The following is a 16,743-nucleotide window of genomic DNA, read 5'->3' as shown; positions in this document are numbered from 1 at the left end:
ATTAATGACATATAATTACAAATAATTAGTGTTATTATATTTTTATTAATAATAAAAGGTAGAGTTTTTTATTTTAAACATCATCGGTGAATTCTTCACTAAAAGTTTACATATTTATGAAATTGGATTTAATTAATTTTTCCTTGAAAGAGCTTGAGCTAGTACAGTTTTTCACCTTCATTTCCCCGTTACGTGGCAATCGAATTTTGCTTGGAAAGAATCGAGGGTTATATTATTACGGTCACATACCAAGAGCAACAACCTCTTCTGCAAGTAAACTTGAGTTCCTTTCTTTTTCGTACGATACATTACTCCCTCTCTCATTTTTTCTGCACAAATTCCATTTTTAGCTTCTGAATCTCCAACGATGGTGCTCGAGGTAAATCCCTTTCCCCCTTCGTATGAATTTCAATGTTGTCATTACTATCCGTTTAATCTTATCAATTAGGGTTTCTTCATTCGATCGTGTTTTTATTACTAATTGCAATTCCTTTTCTGTGTTCGAAATAATAGGCCACCATGATCTGTATTGACAATTCGGAATGGATGCGTAATGGAGATTACGCTCCTTCTCGATTTCAAGCCCAAGCGGACGCCGTCAATCTTATTTGCGGTGCCAAAACCCAGGTGTGAAGTCAAACCCGTTTGTCGTTGTTTAAGACTGCTACTATCTGTGACTGCTAATCTCAGTAGAAAAATAAAATGGGTCAAATATTGTCGTGTTTCAGAATAGGACTTTAAGAATTATTTTCAGGTTTTGGAAATTGCGGTAGGGTTCAATTTGTGCTGATATTTTTTTTTTCTTTTGCTAATTTAGTCTAATCCAGAAAATACGGTGGGAGTTCTCACAATGGCAGGGAAGGGCGTTCGTGTCTTGGTCACCCCTACCAGTGATTTGGGCAAGATCTTAGCTTGCATGCATGGTCAGTGTTTGTTTTTTGAAGTATTTGGATTAAGTGACATTTGAATTTGGCATGTTATAGGATGGTGTGTGTAATTTCTGTGATATAGAGGTGCCTGTTATTTCAACTGATGTGTATGGAACCTATTTCGGAAAATATCGAACGCAATGCTCTGACATGTTATTATGATTTAATTATTCTGTTGACGTAAGAGTTTATGTTTTCCTTGTTTTTCGTGTCCTGCTTTAGGACTAGAAATAGGTGGTGAGATGAACCTAGCTGCGGGCATTCAGGTGGCACAATTGGCTCTTAAGCATAGGCAGAACAAGAAGCAGCAGCAAAGGATTATTGTCTTTGCTGGAAGGTGTGATTAATTGTTTCTTCTGTGTTATTTTAAGTCGTTTTGTCTGTTGCTGACTATATTCTCTCTAATTATATAATTGAATGCTTTTTAGTCCCGTTAAACATGAGAAGAAAATGTTGGAGATGATTGGTAGAAAATTGAAAAAGAACAGTGTAGCACTTGACATTGTCAATTTTGGCGAAGAAGATGAAGGAAAGAATGAGAAGTTAGAAGCACTTCTCTCCGCTGTTAACAATAATGATACCAGTCACATCGTCCATGTTCCATCTGGTCCGAATGCTCTTTCTGATGTACTAATAAGGTTGGTTGGGTTTATTTCTTTATTTCCTTTTTTCCCAGCTTTCCCATTTGAACTGAATTCCCACTTGAGTAATCGAGAAGTTATTGATTTAAGTACCCGTACTACTTCTTTTCAATTCTACCCATTTTCTTCTGGTTCTGATAGAATAGTTTGTATTGTGGACTCTTGGGCATTTCTTTGTTTCAACATTGGACTCTTGTGGCAGTACTCCTATTTTTACTGGTGATGGGGAAGGTGGAAGTGGTTTTGCAGCAGCTGCCGCAGCTGCTGCAGCAGGCGGTGTATCTGGATTTGAGTTTGGTGTTGATCCGAACTTGGACCCTGAACTAGCTCTCGCTTTAAGAGTTTCAATGGAAGAAGAGAGAGCTAGACAGGAAGCAGCTGCCAAAAAAGCTGCAGAGGATGCTTCCAAACAGGAGAAAGGTGATGAGCAGAAGGCTAGTCCACAGGATACAACTATGACCGAGGGTGCTAGTGCAGGAGCTTCTGAAGCCAATAATAAGAAAACGGATTTGACGGTTGGTGCAATTTGTTGTTTTAGCCATGTTTCTTACTTGTTTTGTCATTTGCTTATTTGAATTATAAAATTAATTATGTAATTCATTTAAGTAGTTTGTAGGACTATCTGCTATAATTGTTTTGTCCAATAGTGTTTATTTTTCATTACCAGTATGTACATGGTTTGACTCTTTTAAAGGCTGTTATTCGAGCTAAAGTATCCTTAGTTCTACAGGATAGTTTTCCTTTTTGTTAGGTGGTGTAATTGAAACTTAAAAAAAGAAAATTGAGTCCGGGAGCTAGTTGCTAACTGAGAGTCTAAAGCATACCTTTGCCGTTGTTCAGTGCTAGTGACTTAAGTGTGACTGTGTCTGGGTTCTAGATGATCACTCAAGTGAATTTAATCAGAGAAAATGTACTCCATAGCATCATCATTGCTCAATTGATAATCGTAGCATCTTGTTTTGGCATCTTATAATGTATTATAATTATGTCCACTTTTACCATCTTTAGCATTATATTGTTTTCCCTTTACCATGTTTTCCACTGAGTATCTAGAAACATAATCTTTGTAAGCATTTTTTTTTAAACTAAAGCAGCTCTTTTGGATTCTATCATTACATTCTAACTGTTATGATGAGTACTGTCAGTTTGGGTAACTTGTGTCTAGCAACATGTTGCTTTTCTAGTTGCATTTCAACTTGATTAGCAACAAATCTGTTTAGCGAGCTGGTGTGAGTATGTTCTTGTCCTCTACCCCAAATAATTTGCTTCTACTTGCTTTGTTTTGGATCAGTTCTCTTGTTTTGTTTTCATTCTTCCCACAAATGAGTGTCCTATAACAGTATGTGATATGCATGAGCTGATGTTCAATTGAAAACAGGACGATGAGAATGCTCTACTACAGCAGGCTCTTGCAATGTCAATGGACGATCCTGCAATTAGCCATGATGTGAGAGATACAGATATGTCTGAGGCAGCTGCTGATGATCCTGAGCTGGCTCTAGGTGAGTTTTACGCTTAATCGTTCTGTATTTAAACATGGGCGGGTATTTTCTCATTATGTTGATTGATGATTGATTTGATTCTGGAACTGAGAAAAAAACGTTTCAGGGTCTGGCTATTTTTTCTCCGTCTGTTTTTTGAGGTGTCAATGATTTGACTTGTTTAATCATGTGTAATCATATTCTCTCTTTTTTCTTAATGACAACTCGTTCTGGTTATGGAGTACCTTTGCATCTGATAGAATTTACAGGAAAGCTTTAGTAGTTGTCCTGATCACATCGAGTTCTTGTCTTCTATTGTAGCTCTCCAATTGTCAGTAGAAGATAGCTCAAAGGACTCGGCAAGCCAGTCTGACGTCAGTAAATTATTAGCAGATCAGTCCTTTGTATCTTCTATCCTTGCATCGGTATGTCTATAGATCCTGAAAATTTCCATCTTGTTCTTTTAATGCTTGTTTGGTTTGGCGTCAATCAAAACTGGACTTGCAATCATTGAAGCTAAAGTAAAAAGCCTCCATATCTTTTTAACTGATACGATTCAAAAATATCAGAAACTGACATACCATAAATGTATTAATAAAATGATTTGCTTCTGCAGCTTCCCGGGGTTGACCCAAATGACCCATCGGTCAAAGATTTACTGGCTTCTATGCAAAATCAGTCTGAGGTAGGTTTTCTTCTATGAAGAATAATCTGTATTCTCCTTTGTCCTTTATGGTGGGAAAATTTATTCATGTTCGACGGGCAAATTTGGTCATTATAACTTTGATCAATATTTGTTTGCTCGAAATTGTATGTTTTTCCCTGCAACCATTTAGATGAAGAGAAGGGTGAACGTGGTTAAAAAATGCCGATTTAAATACAACAGTTTCCAATAAATGGCAAAATTTATACGTGCAGGTGGAAATATAATATTTAGTTGACAAAATATAATTTTATACGAGTGATATATGAACACCTTTATGCTCAGTACTACAAATAACTAATTAAAATTCCAGACAGTTTTGGTACATTCCTGTATTAATAACAATTTATTGATTGTGCTGTCTATCAGCCTCAGCAGAAAAACGAAGACAAGCCACCAAATGAAGAGGAGAAAAAGTAATACTGATCGAGTCTCTTCGCTGTTTTATTTCTGTTCCTCTGGTGGCTTATAATAGCATGTTGGAAAGTGATTTTACTTGGGTGTTATTACCCTGCTGATTGAAACGGATGTATCTCGATTTAATACGGATGATTGAGTAGAGCATATCAGAAGAAAATATTGTCAATGAGGGTATGAATCGATCACATGGTTTTATTAAGGAATACTTCATCATTTTAAAACATTGCAGAATCTAGTACATGGTTTCCTTTCCTTTTCCTTATCTGCATGTATTTATTTTAGTTCGAAAGTTTATGCCTAATGCTGAAACGTGGCATTTCCTAGTTCAACGCATAACCCATCCATATGAAAAAATTATTATAAAATTTACTTCTCTGTCAATGTTGTCCAATCATCGACAGCTGAACGGATTGGGCAGGTGAATTTGTATGTTAAGTGACTTGAATACCAAGCAAAAAGGATTGTATAAATTTGATCGATTTCCATTTGTATACGCTGCTCAGTTCTGCACTAGTTTTAGTTATACATTAAATAATTACTCAGCGGCTTGTGTTTAGTCATTATCTGTAATTCTTATGTGAATTTGGTTCACTGGGTTTTACGATTGACAAGGAATGTATTCGAGCAACCAATCTCTGGAGTTGGGCCCAGTGGTGTGAAGTTGTGTAAACTGAAAAAGGGTAAAACAACCATGAGAAGGAATTAGTCATCTAAATATGTATTCTTGATTGAATGGGTTTCATAAGTAAACAATCTTTCATTATTAATTTAACAAAATGTAAATGATGAAATGAAAAAAAAAACACTCTTGAAATCACTTTAACTTGGACAGGAAATTTTACAGTTTTTCAGGAAATTTAAATATGTTCCTTTAAATTACTTCCATTTTAAGTTGTTTAATCTTTTAAATGTTCAGACAATATTAAATTTTAATTGTCTTGTTTGAATGAAGTATTCTAAATTGAAATTACTATCAAGTAATAAATTTACTACTTTAACTTTACATTAATCAAAATTAACTATTGCAAACTGCAACTGAAAAATAGTCCCGAAAAATCATGATAAACATCAATTGAGTACTGGATTATATTGATAGATAAATAATTTTAATAATGTGAAAGAAAAACTAATTTATATCAATATGGAGTAAAAAACTTTGATTTACCCCAACTAAAATTAGTCTCTTTAGCCGTGTCTAAAAAAAGAAGAAAAGCTTAGTTGACACTCATTGAAAGATAATCATGTCAATGTTGAGAAAACTTTGATTATTGTTAATTAGGAAATAACTTAACTTGTCTTCTAATAGATAATTGTAAAAAATAAAATAATCTTAAATGACATCAATTGAAAATAATATATGATGATGTTAATACAAAAATTGGGTTTAGAATATGGTTGAAGTTGGCAAAAAAATCTAACTTATTATTTTAGCTTAAAAATAACATTGATTTGTATGACACAGACTAACTTTAGTGATAACTATATGTAAAAAAGCTTTGCAATATAAAATTTTATGTCAATGATGAAGCCTTGACCTTAACAGACAATGATCTGCATTGAGCCAAAAATAATAAAGCATAATTCAAAATTTATTAGTTTTAGGTTAAATTAAAATGATCTAATTGTAATTATTCTTATAAATTAATTCAAAATTTCTGTCCTAATAAAGAATTTTATCATAATATTTTAGTTTTTTTAAACACAACTTAACCTTCTAAATACTTCTCATCTAAATCCAAGATAGACGTAATTTTACCTCTTTTATCTCGAGTACATCAGCTACTAGTTTGTAATTGACAATAAACTGAGTAAAGTTTTGAAGTGCACCCAGTAAAGCACGTGGGTTAGACCAATTGAATATTGTTTTGCTGAACCCAGATCATATATAAAGAAACAATGTCTGCAACCGTGAAGGAAACACCCAAAATTATAATCTGTAGGAACCGATGTGAAGCCCGTGACAAAGTTAGAGTCGTGCTACACAGTGAAGATAAAATAAAAGTCTAGAAAGTTGTGAAATTCAAATTTTCAAATACGTCTGATAGATAAGTTAAGGAGATAGAAATTAATTAATGACCTAAATTCCATTACATAGTTTCCAGGGCCGGCATTCTTAGTCATGGACCAATCATTACTTTATTTGTTGGGTCCATTGAGCTTTCTTATATCCTTTCTCTTTAGTATCACTTCAATGCCATAATCCTCACCAAAGTTTTGGACTCTGAAAATGGGAACCACTTTAGCTGCAAAAACTCTCTCTGCTTTTCTATGGCTTTTCTTCTATGCCACACTCGTTTCTTCCAAATACATCAGGTACAATACCGGCGCTACTATTGTGCCAGGAAAATTGAACGTTCACCTGGTTCCACACTCCCATGATGATGTTGGTTGGCTCAAAACCGTTGATCAGTACTATGTTGGATCAAACAACAGTATCCAGGTTAGAATCATAACATTCATTCCTGTTCGTTTTTAGCTATCGGAAATGTGAGTCTAAGTCTCGTAGAGTAAGAAGTAAGTATGAGAAATTTAAGTGGAGTACAGAAAAATCATAAATTCATTATTTTAAAATTTTGAGTTAAGAGTGCGTCAATTGTACGATCGTTGGACTCATGTTTGGTTTCCGGTGATCCTATATCTATATATAATTCTCCACTTTTTGGACTTCACAGTATGTTTGATGAAACAGGGGGCATGTGTTGAGAATGTGCTGGATTCGGTGGTTGTGTCTCTTCAGAAAGACCCAAATAGAAAGTTTGTGTTTGTCGAAATGGTAAAACGAAAAATGTATCATAATATTCCATTTGTTGTCAATTGGACATAACATAATACTAGGTTTGGTTTGATCTGGTAAATGGTGATAAATGTTATTAGGCCTTTTTCCATCGATGGTGGGTGGAACAAAGTCCAGAAACACAAGAAGAAGTGAGAAAGCTTGTGGATGCGGGGCAGTTAGAAATCATGTTCGTGCCACATTTATCTGCTTTATTTTTATCGCATTCGTCTTTCTAAAAACTGGAGCTTTTTTGTTTTTTTTTTTTTTTTGTGGGGACCAGCGCACGTGTGTGTTTTAGTGTGAGTGAGAGATAAAGATTAGGGAATCTTGTTGCATGCTGCAGATGTGTGTTTTGACGTGTTTTTGTCGGCAGAAACGGTGGTTGGTGCATGCACGATGAAGCTGCAACGCATTACATAGACATGATTGATCAAACCACTTTGGGCCATCGATTTATCAAGGATGAGTTTAACAAGACTCCCACCGTTGGATGGCAGATTGATCCATTTGGACACTCTGCTGTGCAGGCTTACCTCCTTGGAGCTGAGGTACCAACATTTCCAATTCATTCATTTTTCTTGTTTTTCTTGTTTTCATTCTACGAGGCTGGCCGAAGAAACAAACACAAGACAATGGTGGTTCTTAATAGTTTCACAATCTCCATCGAAGTATATAAATAAATATAAATATCATTTTAAAAATTTATTTTATAAAATTAAATTAAACTTAAAGTCCTTTCAACAATCATCGTAAAATTAACTTTAGTAAATGTTTTTTTCTTGAGTTTTGAAACTTTACTTTAACTTATTTAAATTTAAAATTACTATATTTAATTAAGTTTTAAACATCTTATAAATTTAAATAACTTTAATAATTTTTTATAAAATAAATTTTGTTTTCATATAAATATTTTGTGATAGTTAATGGAATGACATCACAGGTGCTTTTTTGCTTTTTTTCATTTCTAACATAGTGAACAACTCCTTCTTGAGTAACTCTTTTCTTCTTTAATCTCATGCGATCTATTAATCAAGTCACCCTTTTCCTTTAAAAAAGCAAGTTTAACGACTGAATTGGAAAAAAATTAGAACGGAAGACATAAAATAATAGACAAATTAGAGATAAAAAGATAAAAATAATAATTATGTATTCTTTTTACGATAAAATCAAATAATAAAATACTTAGATGAAAAGAGAAATATTTTAAACATTGCATAAAATGATTCTTTTAATAACAAAAAACATTAAATTTATAAATTGGTTTAAATTTAAATAAGCCTCTTGTTTTTATTATTATTGAATGCGCACTGCATTATTTTTATTTACTGTTATTATTAGAAGGGTGTATATTAAGTTGGCATTTGGTTGGCTGCTTTATATTGAGAAAATAAAACCAAAAGCCAGGCTACATCTAAACCATTTTAGTTTTTGAATAATAATTATGTCATGATAGTTTTCTTTTACAAAATTTTAATTGATTATTATTGTAGAAAGATATCAACAATATTGAATTTTACTTTTACCTTTTGATGATTTTATCGAACAAAATTAGTTTTTTAATGAATTATACTATTAAAAATTTAAATATTTGATGATTTTATTTAGTTATTGTAAACTATGGATGCTAAATATTGATTTTACATGGATAAAATTTATTGTAACTAAATATATTTGAATATATAAATTATATTTTAAATTTATAATAAATAATTACAATTTCCTTAAAAAGTTATTTCAATTATTTAAAAAAGAATTTAGAAAGAAGTAAAAAGTACAATGAAAATAAAATGTATAAGTTAGTTGTTGTAATATATTGGAACTTCTTATCATCTTGTTCATGTTCTTCTCCCATGATTTATAATGTGTATGGATACTTTGAGTTTTATCTAAAATGAACTGTGCTTCCACATGAATTGCATAATTGTGACTACTAATAAATGAAAAAAAAAATTAATCAATTTTACTTTGCCATTGCATGCAGCTTGGGTTTGATTCTGTACATTTTGCAAGAATTGATTATCAAGACAGGGCTAAGCGCAAAGCTGATAAGTCTCTTGAAGTTGTTTGGCGTGCCTCCAAAACATTTGGTTCTTCTGCTCAGATTTTTGCCAATGCTTTCCCTGTTCATTATAGTGCTCCAAATGGTTTCAACTTTGAAGTCAATAATGTTGATGTTAATGTTGTTCCAGTGCAGGTTCCAACACTAAACAAGCTAAAATGCTGATGCTATTTTGCACTTTTTGATATGCATATGCCTTATATATTTAACTTCATTTTTACACATGCAGGATGATCCTCTTCTTTTTGACTACAACGTTGAACAACGTGTCCAAGACTTTATTGAAGCTGCTATTACCCAAGTAATCTCATTCCATCCCAGAATTTTGTCACTAGAGTGGCAATTTCCCTATAGTGATTAATGAGTGTATCATTGTAGTGGGAATGAGGAAGTCACAAATTTTGAATATGACTCTTGAAACTGAGAGGTTCTCATTTCATATAACAATTAGCTTTGCTTGTGGTTAATTTAGGCAAATGTGACGAGGACAAACCATATAATGTGGACAATGGGTGATGATTTCCAGTACCAATATGCAGAGACTTGGTTCAAGCAAATGGATAAATTAATTCACTATGTTAATAAGGTGATGAATCATAATACATCGCAGCTATTGATTTTTATACATGTACTGTTTGATCATATTACGCTGAGAGAAAATGCATGCTTCCCTGTGTTTTAAATCTTCAGGATGGTAGAGTAAACGCTTTGTATTCCACTCCATCTATTTACACCAATGCCAAAAATGCTGCTAATCAAACTTGGCCTCTGAAAACTGATGATTACTTCCCGTAAGGATATACATGCTATTGTTTTGTTTGCAAACTAGCTTATTATCTCAACCACTGTTGCACATTCCTGATTATTTCTTATGTATATAGGTATGCTGATAGTGCTAATGCTTATTGGACTGGCTATTTCACCAGTCGCCCAGCCTTAAAGCGATATGTTAGATTGGCAAGTGGATACTATTTGGTATAATACTTCTTTGTACTAAACAAAATAAAATTGGATGGATTTTTTTCTTGTTTGCTCCCAAGTGTTCTAGTTAAATACAAGACATTGCTACAATTTTGATGCAGGCTACGCGTCAACTTGAATTTTTTGCTGGAAAGCAATCAGCTAAATACAGTACTTTTGGTCTTGGAGATGCTCTAGGAATTGCACAACACCATGATGCTGTCAGTGGCACTGCCAAACAGCATACAACCAATGACTATGCCAAACGACTGGCTATTGGAGTCTCTGAGGTCAGGATTAGATATTGTCTAAATTTTAAATTTGACCATATATTTTGTGTCCTGGATTCGTTTATATCGTTAAAGTTTCTAAAGAAAACAATGTTTTGTTATAGGCTGAAGCAGTTGTTAGTTCTTCCTTGGCTTGTATTACTAGTAAGAAATCAAATGGTCAATGTTCAGCACCTGCATCGGCTTTTGCCCAGGTAAAGTTTCAATTTCAAAGAAAAAACAATGTTTCTCTATGCTTGATATTTGTTACTCTTTTCCAAATGTCTTGCCAAAAAAAATGTCCAAGACATTTCTGTCAATGGTCCAGGCTTTCAGCTAAAGATAGATATATCTACAAGACTTGTTTACCATGATATGTTTATTTTGTATACGTAGATTATGTAGTTTGCCATATTCTTGATTCTTTAATTTTTTTTTTTCATTACTGTTTGATCTGTTGGCAGTGTCAATTGTTAAATATCAGTTACTGCCCTCCTACAGAAGATAACATTCCAGACGCCAAGAGTTTGGTAACATTTTCTTAAGCTTTGATAATGAGTTCTGGTTAAATTCTGTCTATCATATGTTAATAATAATTATTTCCAGGTAGCTGTGGTGTATAATCCACTTGGATGGAAACGTACTGATATTGTCAAAATACCAGTGAGTACATGTCATTTACTTGCAAAATCATAATATATATGGATTCCTATTTTACTCTAAAGGTGGCATTATTTGCATCAGGTTAATGATGCTAATCTTGTTGTCCAAGACTCACTGGGCAATAATATCGAAGTACAATATGTAGATGTGGATGATGTTACAACAAATTTAAGAAATTTCTATGTAAAGGCTTATTTGGGGGTGTCACCAAAACAAGCCCCAAAGTACTGGCTTCTGTTTCAGGCGTCAGTACCTCCACTTGGATGGAGCACGTACTTCATTTCTAAAGCAACGGGAACAGGTACACTTCCACTTTTCTCCCATTTTCTAAGTGCACTAACCATTTATTTTTCCTTTTTGACACACTATTTTACCATCTGAGTCGTGGCTCAGTGGTAAAGGTTGCCTTGTGCCTCCGTATAAGGTTTGCCTTGTGACCACACCATTTATCACTCAAGGTACCACTAATTGTTGTGCTTTGGATCACCCATTAACACCATATGGACCTGATATGTTCAAATGCATTTGGTGAAACATAAGTCATGCATGTTTGACAACCTCTGGAAAGGCATTGCATTAGTTAGGAAAGAGGGAACGTTAAAGGGCAATTTTTCTTTCTTTGTGTTGGACTAATTGTCTGTTGGGCCTAATTTTAGTGTAAAAATATATGAGGTTCTGTTGAGAAGTCTATGTCTATATCCAAGATCCATTTGGATAAGTGCATCACAAGCTCCATTCAAAAACTCCAGTTTTTAGTTTAATTGTCGTGCTGAAAAGTATTTATGATATATTAACCAATTAAAACTCGTTTTTAGTTTAACTTTTGAGATAATTATCATAAAAGCTGACAACACTACCTACATGGATATTAGTTATTAGATGCTAGCATAACAAACCTTTACGCTGCTAGCTAGTGCATTCTAATTAAATTTATTAGTTTTTAGTACTAAGCATGCTTTTTTGTTGTTTCAATTTAAAAGGGTCCAGAACAAAAAACCTATCTAACCTCGGCAGTCAGAGAGGTGACACCATTGTCATTGGGCCCGGAGATTTAAAGATGTCCTTTTCCTCAACCTCTGGACAACTCAAAAGGATGTATAATTCTAGAACTGGAGTACGTATTTTGCAAAATTCATACAGCGCAGTAGTTCCCACTCATTGAACTTCAAATTGTCATATTCCATGATCATTTATTTATTTATTTTGACACATAATCACCATTTATTCAACAGAAGTTCCTGCTCATGACCATTTATTGTTATGCTATATTTTTTGTATTCTTGACAATATATTCTATTGAATTCATATGAATAAAAGTAATGTGTAGCAATAGTATGTTCAAGGCATATTTTCTCACTTATATTTTAGTTTTATTGATTTCATATTCTGACATATTTCTAAGGGTGTGATGGAGAGAGTATTTCACTATCTTAAAATTTTTCCCAGGTTGATATACCTATTCAGCAAAGCTATCTCTATTATGGATCTAGTGAGGGTGATAGTGATCCTCAGGTGTGTGATTTATTTGCACATATAACTCATTCCAATAACAAATTAAATTAGTACGATGTATGCGTCAATGATGTGATTTCTTCCACAGGCGTCTGGTGCATATATATTCCGGCCTAATGGATCCCCTCCAACTATCATTTCAAGATCAGTAAGTTCTTTCCATGAATCTAGTAACATCTGAGATTAGTTTTATATAAAATAGAATTATTTATATGAACTCTAAATGGACAACGAGATATTCACAAAAAGTTCTAACAAAGTATCATGGTTTTCTATTTTCTAGTAGTCTTACAACATGCCTTTCAATTTCTTTCTAAGATTCTTATATATCTAATACTACATCTATAGTCTCTATATTTGCTTTTTGATTTATTTGATGTGCAGGTGCCCACCAAGGTAATCCGCGGACCACTAGTTGATGAAGTTCATCAGAAATTCAGCTCTTGGATTTATCAGGTCAGTACCTCAGCAGAATTATTAAGTCAGGGATGCAAAAAGTATTTTGCATTCAGAGTCCTTTAAAGATTATGCTTTTTGTTTAACTTATATTGTCTAGTCCCATATATTCTATGTTGTAATAAATTTATGAATTTCAAGATACAACAGTGAAGGCTGAGTATTAGTGTTTCTTGGCTTCGTTTTTATTGAGGCAATTAAGTGATACACAATCTAGATCTTTAAGGGAGTGAATGCATTCAGGCAGGGACCTTATCACATTATCTTGATTGATGACATTTATAACTAATTTTAGACTGTAATTTTGAGTTATTCAATAATCAATGACTACAAATTGGTAGAAGGAAAAGAAAAAGCGTTATAGTGGAAAAGTTGCAGCTCATTTCTTTACTTTCAGATCATTAAGTTATAGATTTTGACAGATGTCCAATTGACTGTAAATGATACTTGAATTGAATATTTGAATGCCTCTGCTTTGTCTTGAATAACCTTTTCCTTCTATTTGTTTGTTTACTTTTTAGGTTACTAGGCTTTACAAAGACAAAGACCATGCTGAAGTCGAATTCACTGTAAGTTGGATTGTCTGGTCTTATGAAGCTTATGTTAATTGGCCTAACATGGATTCCGTAGGCTGGAGTTGAGAAATAGCAAATAATAAGGTTCTGACCTGAGTTTATTTATGAAGATTGGTCCAATTCCTACTGATGATGGAGTTGGAAAAGAGGTGGTCACACGAATGACAGCAAATATGGCCACAAACAAGGAGTTTTATACTGATTCCAACGGCAGAGATTTTCTCAAACGAGTAATTTTATACATTTTTTTCTTTCTTTATAATGAAATACTCTAGATCTAGGGAAAAATTGCAATATGACCCTTAAAACTGTCATGCAGGTTCGAGATCATAGGGATGATTGGCCCCTTCAAGTAACTCAACCAGTTGCAGGAAACTATTACCCAGTAAAATTCTTTAACACTTAATTTCATTAGGATTTCAGGTTTTAATTGTAGATAATGTCAGGGAATGTAAGACTGGAAAATTAAATAGAAGAACTTGAGAGAGAGGGAGTGGCATATGTTAGTTCTATTGCTCCAAAGTTGATAGGTTTCTACAATGTTGATAAAATTTATATAAAACCATTCTATTTGTTTTTTTCTCTGTCCAGCTTAATCTTGGAATTTATACCAAGGATAAGAAATCTGAGTTCTCAGTCTTAGTTGATCGTGCCACTGGTGGGGCTAGCATCAAAGATGGTGAGGTGGAATTGATGCTTCACAGGTATTAAATCTGTCTTTTAGTCTAAATCAGTAGTATTTTACTGCAAACAAAATATATATTCACATAATTTTTACCACTCAAGGCGTATTCTTCACGATGATGGTCGAGGAGTTGGGGAAGCACTCGATGAACAAGTTTGCGTGAACAATAACAAAACATGTGAAGGACTAACAGTATGGCAATCTCATTAATTGATTTATATTTCTTAGCATCCTCTTTATTAATGGATTGAGTGGCAAATTCAGTTTTCTTTTGTGAAAGACGTGAATTGAAACACTCTCTTTCACCAACTTGGTAGAAAAGCTAGAAAGTTGAAATTGACTATGTTTTCCTTTCTTCTATCTATATAAAGTATATCTCTTTCTTTTCCTGTCATATCAGGTCAGAGGAAATTATTATATCAGCATAGACAAACTTGGAGCTGGTGCACGCTGGCGCCGTACCACTGGTCAAGAAATCTATTCGCCATTCTTATTGGCTTTTACACATGAGGTATGATATGACAGTTGCATGCACTTATGAATTTATGATCATCAACATATTAATGATATCTTATGGGGTGTTTACTGATCAGAACTCGGAAAGTTGGAAGTCCTCACATTGGACCAAAGGAACAATCATGGACCCAAATTACAGCTTGCCCCCGAATGTTGCTCTGATAACTCTTGAGGTAGAACAAATGCTGAGGATATCTGTAACTGTAACACTTTTGACTATCTCTCTCTCTTCTAACCAAATTTCTTTTGCAGGAGTTGGATGGTGGAGTTGTGCTTCTCCGTTTGGCACATCTCTATGAGGTTAGTCTATACAAGATATTTATCACATATAACTTCAGATGAACCGAGCCAAATTGATAAATACATGTTTTAGTGTAATTCAGTTTGGTTATGTAATACTGTAATATCTCTCAGTTTTAACTAATATCATGTTTTCGCTGTGATTAGGCAAGTGAAGATGCTGAGTATTCAACTCTAACCAAAGTAGAACTGAAGAAGCTGTTTGCCAAGAAAACGGTACATAGATATTCTTTCACCCTTAAGAAAAAGGGTTTTCCTATTTTTCTTGTCTTTTTGATGCACATAGTTTTTTAGATTAGCATATAATTTGGATTGCTTTTGTGCTATAAAACTTTGTCTTTCTAGTTGTAACGGGTGATGGTGTTTTATTATGCAGATAAAGGAGTTGAAAGAGGTAAGTTTATCAGCTAACCAAGAGAAGTCAGAAATAAAGAGAATGACATGGAAGGTTGAAGGAGACAATGGAGAAGAACCTCAAGGACTTAAGGGTGGCCCTGTCAGAAATCCTAATTTCGTTGTTGAGCTTGGCCCCATGGAAATACGAACTTTCCTATTGAAACTTTAAAATACCTCAAGTCATCATTGATGATTTTATTTGAAGAAATAAACATTGAAATAGTTCTGTCAGTGAAGTAAACATGTTTGATGTTTTTATCTTTTATCTTCAATTTCTAATTGCAAAAGGTTAACCAAATCCCATATTTTATCTCCTTTTTCGTAAAGTATCTGTAACATATCAAATATTTGGATAGTAAATTTTGAAATGAAAAGTGTGTTTATCTCGAAATTATATATAAATTTTACATTCAGGAGTTGGTACCTTATTATCTCTTTATTATCCATGAAAGTTAATCTTACTTTCTCAAGTTTTTGTACGGTGTGAAATGAGTCATATTATCAAGTAATTGATGCATTAATATACTGTATAGACAGTAGTGAGTCAGGAGCACTTCAATATTATTATTATTATTCTAATTTTACGTCTAAGGACTAAAAAATATTTAATCATAAATATTATTATATAAATAAGAAAATTAATCTTAAGATAAATTGATGAAGTACAGTCGCAGACTTCCTTATCATGGCGAGTTGTTTGTTAGGATTTGTTTAACATATTTTAGAGAAGTCAATTTTGGGTTGGCTATTATTCTAGCTCTCTTATTAAATGTCTTTCAATGTTTTCTTTTTTACGATTTTGATATTTCTTATTCTATACACTTTATTTGACATGGAGAGCCTACCAAGGTAATGGACCCCTACTTGATGAAGTTCATTAGAAATTTTGGGGATTGGATTTGCCAGGTTGTTAGAACATTAGTAAAATATTTTTATATATTTTATGTATTATTTTTCTCTTGTGCAAGTCAAACATATTTTATCTTGTGATAAAACACATCATCAATTCAAATAAACACATTCTCATGCAATCATACTCCACCATAAAGAGTATCACTTGGAATCAAGTTGTCCCAATAATTTGTACTTGAAATCAAATTATCTCAAGAATTTTCACTTGGAATCAAACCATCCCAAGAATTTTCACTTGGAATCAAACTATTTCAAGAATTTTCACTTGGAATCAAACCATCCTAAGAATTTCCATTTGAAATTAAACCATTCAAAGAATTTTCACTTGGAATTAAATCATCCCAAGAATTTCCACTTCAAATTAAGTCATCCCAAGAATTTTCATGCAACCTGCATCAATGCTAATGCTAACCAATGTCTGTGTATAATTACCACCTTGCATAAATATTAGCCAATGTTCGCGCATAAACACCACACATCCTTCATCAAA

General features: G+C 33.3%; 2 protein-coding genes across 3 annotated transcripts; both read left to right on the top strand.

Annotated features, from left to right (window-relative positions):
- Positions 1-175: 175 nt before the first annotated feature.
- LOC114179315 (26S proteasome non-ATPase regulatory subunit 4 homolog) lies at positions 176-4,436 on the top strand. Its single transcript, XM_028065608.2, has 10 exons — positions 176-379; positions 514-627; positions 818-923; positions 1,152-1,266; positions 1,358-1,567; positions 1,773-2,085; positions 2,949-3,072; positions 3,373-3,476; positions 3,668-3,736; positions 4,124-4,436. The coding sequence occupies exons 1-10, from the start codon at positions 368-370 to the stop codon at positions 4,172-4,174; spliced, it is 1,218 nt and encodes a 405-aa protein (XP_027921409.1). The 5' UTR covers positions 176-367; the 3' UTR covers positions 4,175-4,436.
- Positions 4,437-6,283: 1,847 nt separating this feature from the next.
- LOC114176349 (Glycosyl hydrolase family 38 protein) lies at positions 6,284-15,764 on the top strand. Of its 2 annotated transcripts, XM_028061369.2 has the most exons (28): positions 6,284-6,614; positions 6,864-6,947; positions 7,049-7,137; positions 7,324-7,498; positions 8,932-9,144; positions 9,239-9,310; positions 9,482-9,595; positions 9,700-9,800; positions 9,891-9,984; positions 10,092-10,259; positions 10,364-10,453; positions 10,703-10,768; positions 10,845-10,901; positions 10,983-11,202; positions 11,882-12,015; positions 12,348-12,413; positions 12,502-12,561; positions 12,798-12,869; positions 13,391-13,438; positions 13,555-13,674; positions 13,764-13,829; positions 14,036-14,148; positions 14,231-14,321; positions 14,530-14,640; positions 14,723-14,818; positions 14,898-14,945; positions 15,093-15,161; positions 15,322-15,764. In XM_028061369.2, exons 1-28 carry the CDS (start codon positions 6,402-6,404, stop codon positions 15,508-15,510), a joined length of 3,039 nt encoding a protein of 1,012 aa, XP_027917170.1. In that variant the 5' UTR covers positions 6,284-6,401; the 3' UTR covers positions 15,511-15,764. The 2 variants fall into 2 exon arrangements, with proteins under 2 accessions (XP_027917170.1, XP_085527793.1); XM_085671667.1 differs by lacking the exons at positions 6,864-6,947; positions 7,049-7,137 and having other exon boundaries at positions 6,375-6,614.
- Positions 15,765-16,743: the final 979 nt, after the last annotated feature.

The sequence above is a fragment of the Vigna unguiculata genome, chromosome 3, assembly GCF_037176805.1.
Source record: "Vigna unguiculata cultivar grain cowpea cultivar isolate G323 ecotype 2 chromosome 3, ASM3717680v1, whole genome shotgun sequence".
Classification (NCBI taxonomy): Eukaryota; Viridiplantae; Streptophyta; class Magnoliopsida; order Fabales; family Fabaceae; genus Vigna; species Vigna unguiculata.
The sequence above is the reverse complement of the archived record's forward strand: the minus strand, read 5'-3'. Positions and strand labels throughout refer to the sequence as shown.

What these genes read in the sequence shown, in the direction of transcription:
- LOC114179315 (XM_028065608.2), top strand. An exon ending in ATTATTGTCTTTGCTGGAAG is followed by an intron (nt 1,267 to 1,357) that starts GTGTGATTAATT and finishes AATGCTTTTTAG; the next exon opens with TCCCGTTAAACATGAGAAGA. An exon ending in ATAAGAAAACGGATTTGACG is followed by an intron (nt 2,086 to 2,948) that starts GTTGGTGCAATT and finishes AATTGAAAACAG; the next exon opens with GACGATGAGAATGCTCTACT.
- LOC114176349 (XM_028061369.2), top strand. Translation starts at nt 6,402, where the DNA reads ATGGGAACCACTTTAGCTGCAAAAACTCTCTCTGCTTTTCTATGGCTT. An exon ending in GCGGGGCAGTTAGAAATCAT is followed by an intron (nt 7,138 to 7,323) that starts GTTCGTGCCACA and finishes TTTTGTCGGCAG; the next exon opens with AAACGGTGGTTGGTGCATGC. An exon ending in CTGCATCGGCTTTTGCCCAG is followed by an intron (nt 10,454 to 10,702) that starts GTAAAGTTTCAA and finishes ATCTGTTGGCAG; the next exon opens with TGTCAATTGTTAAATATCAG.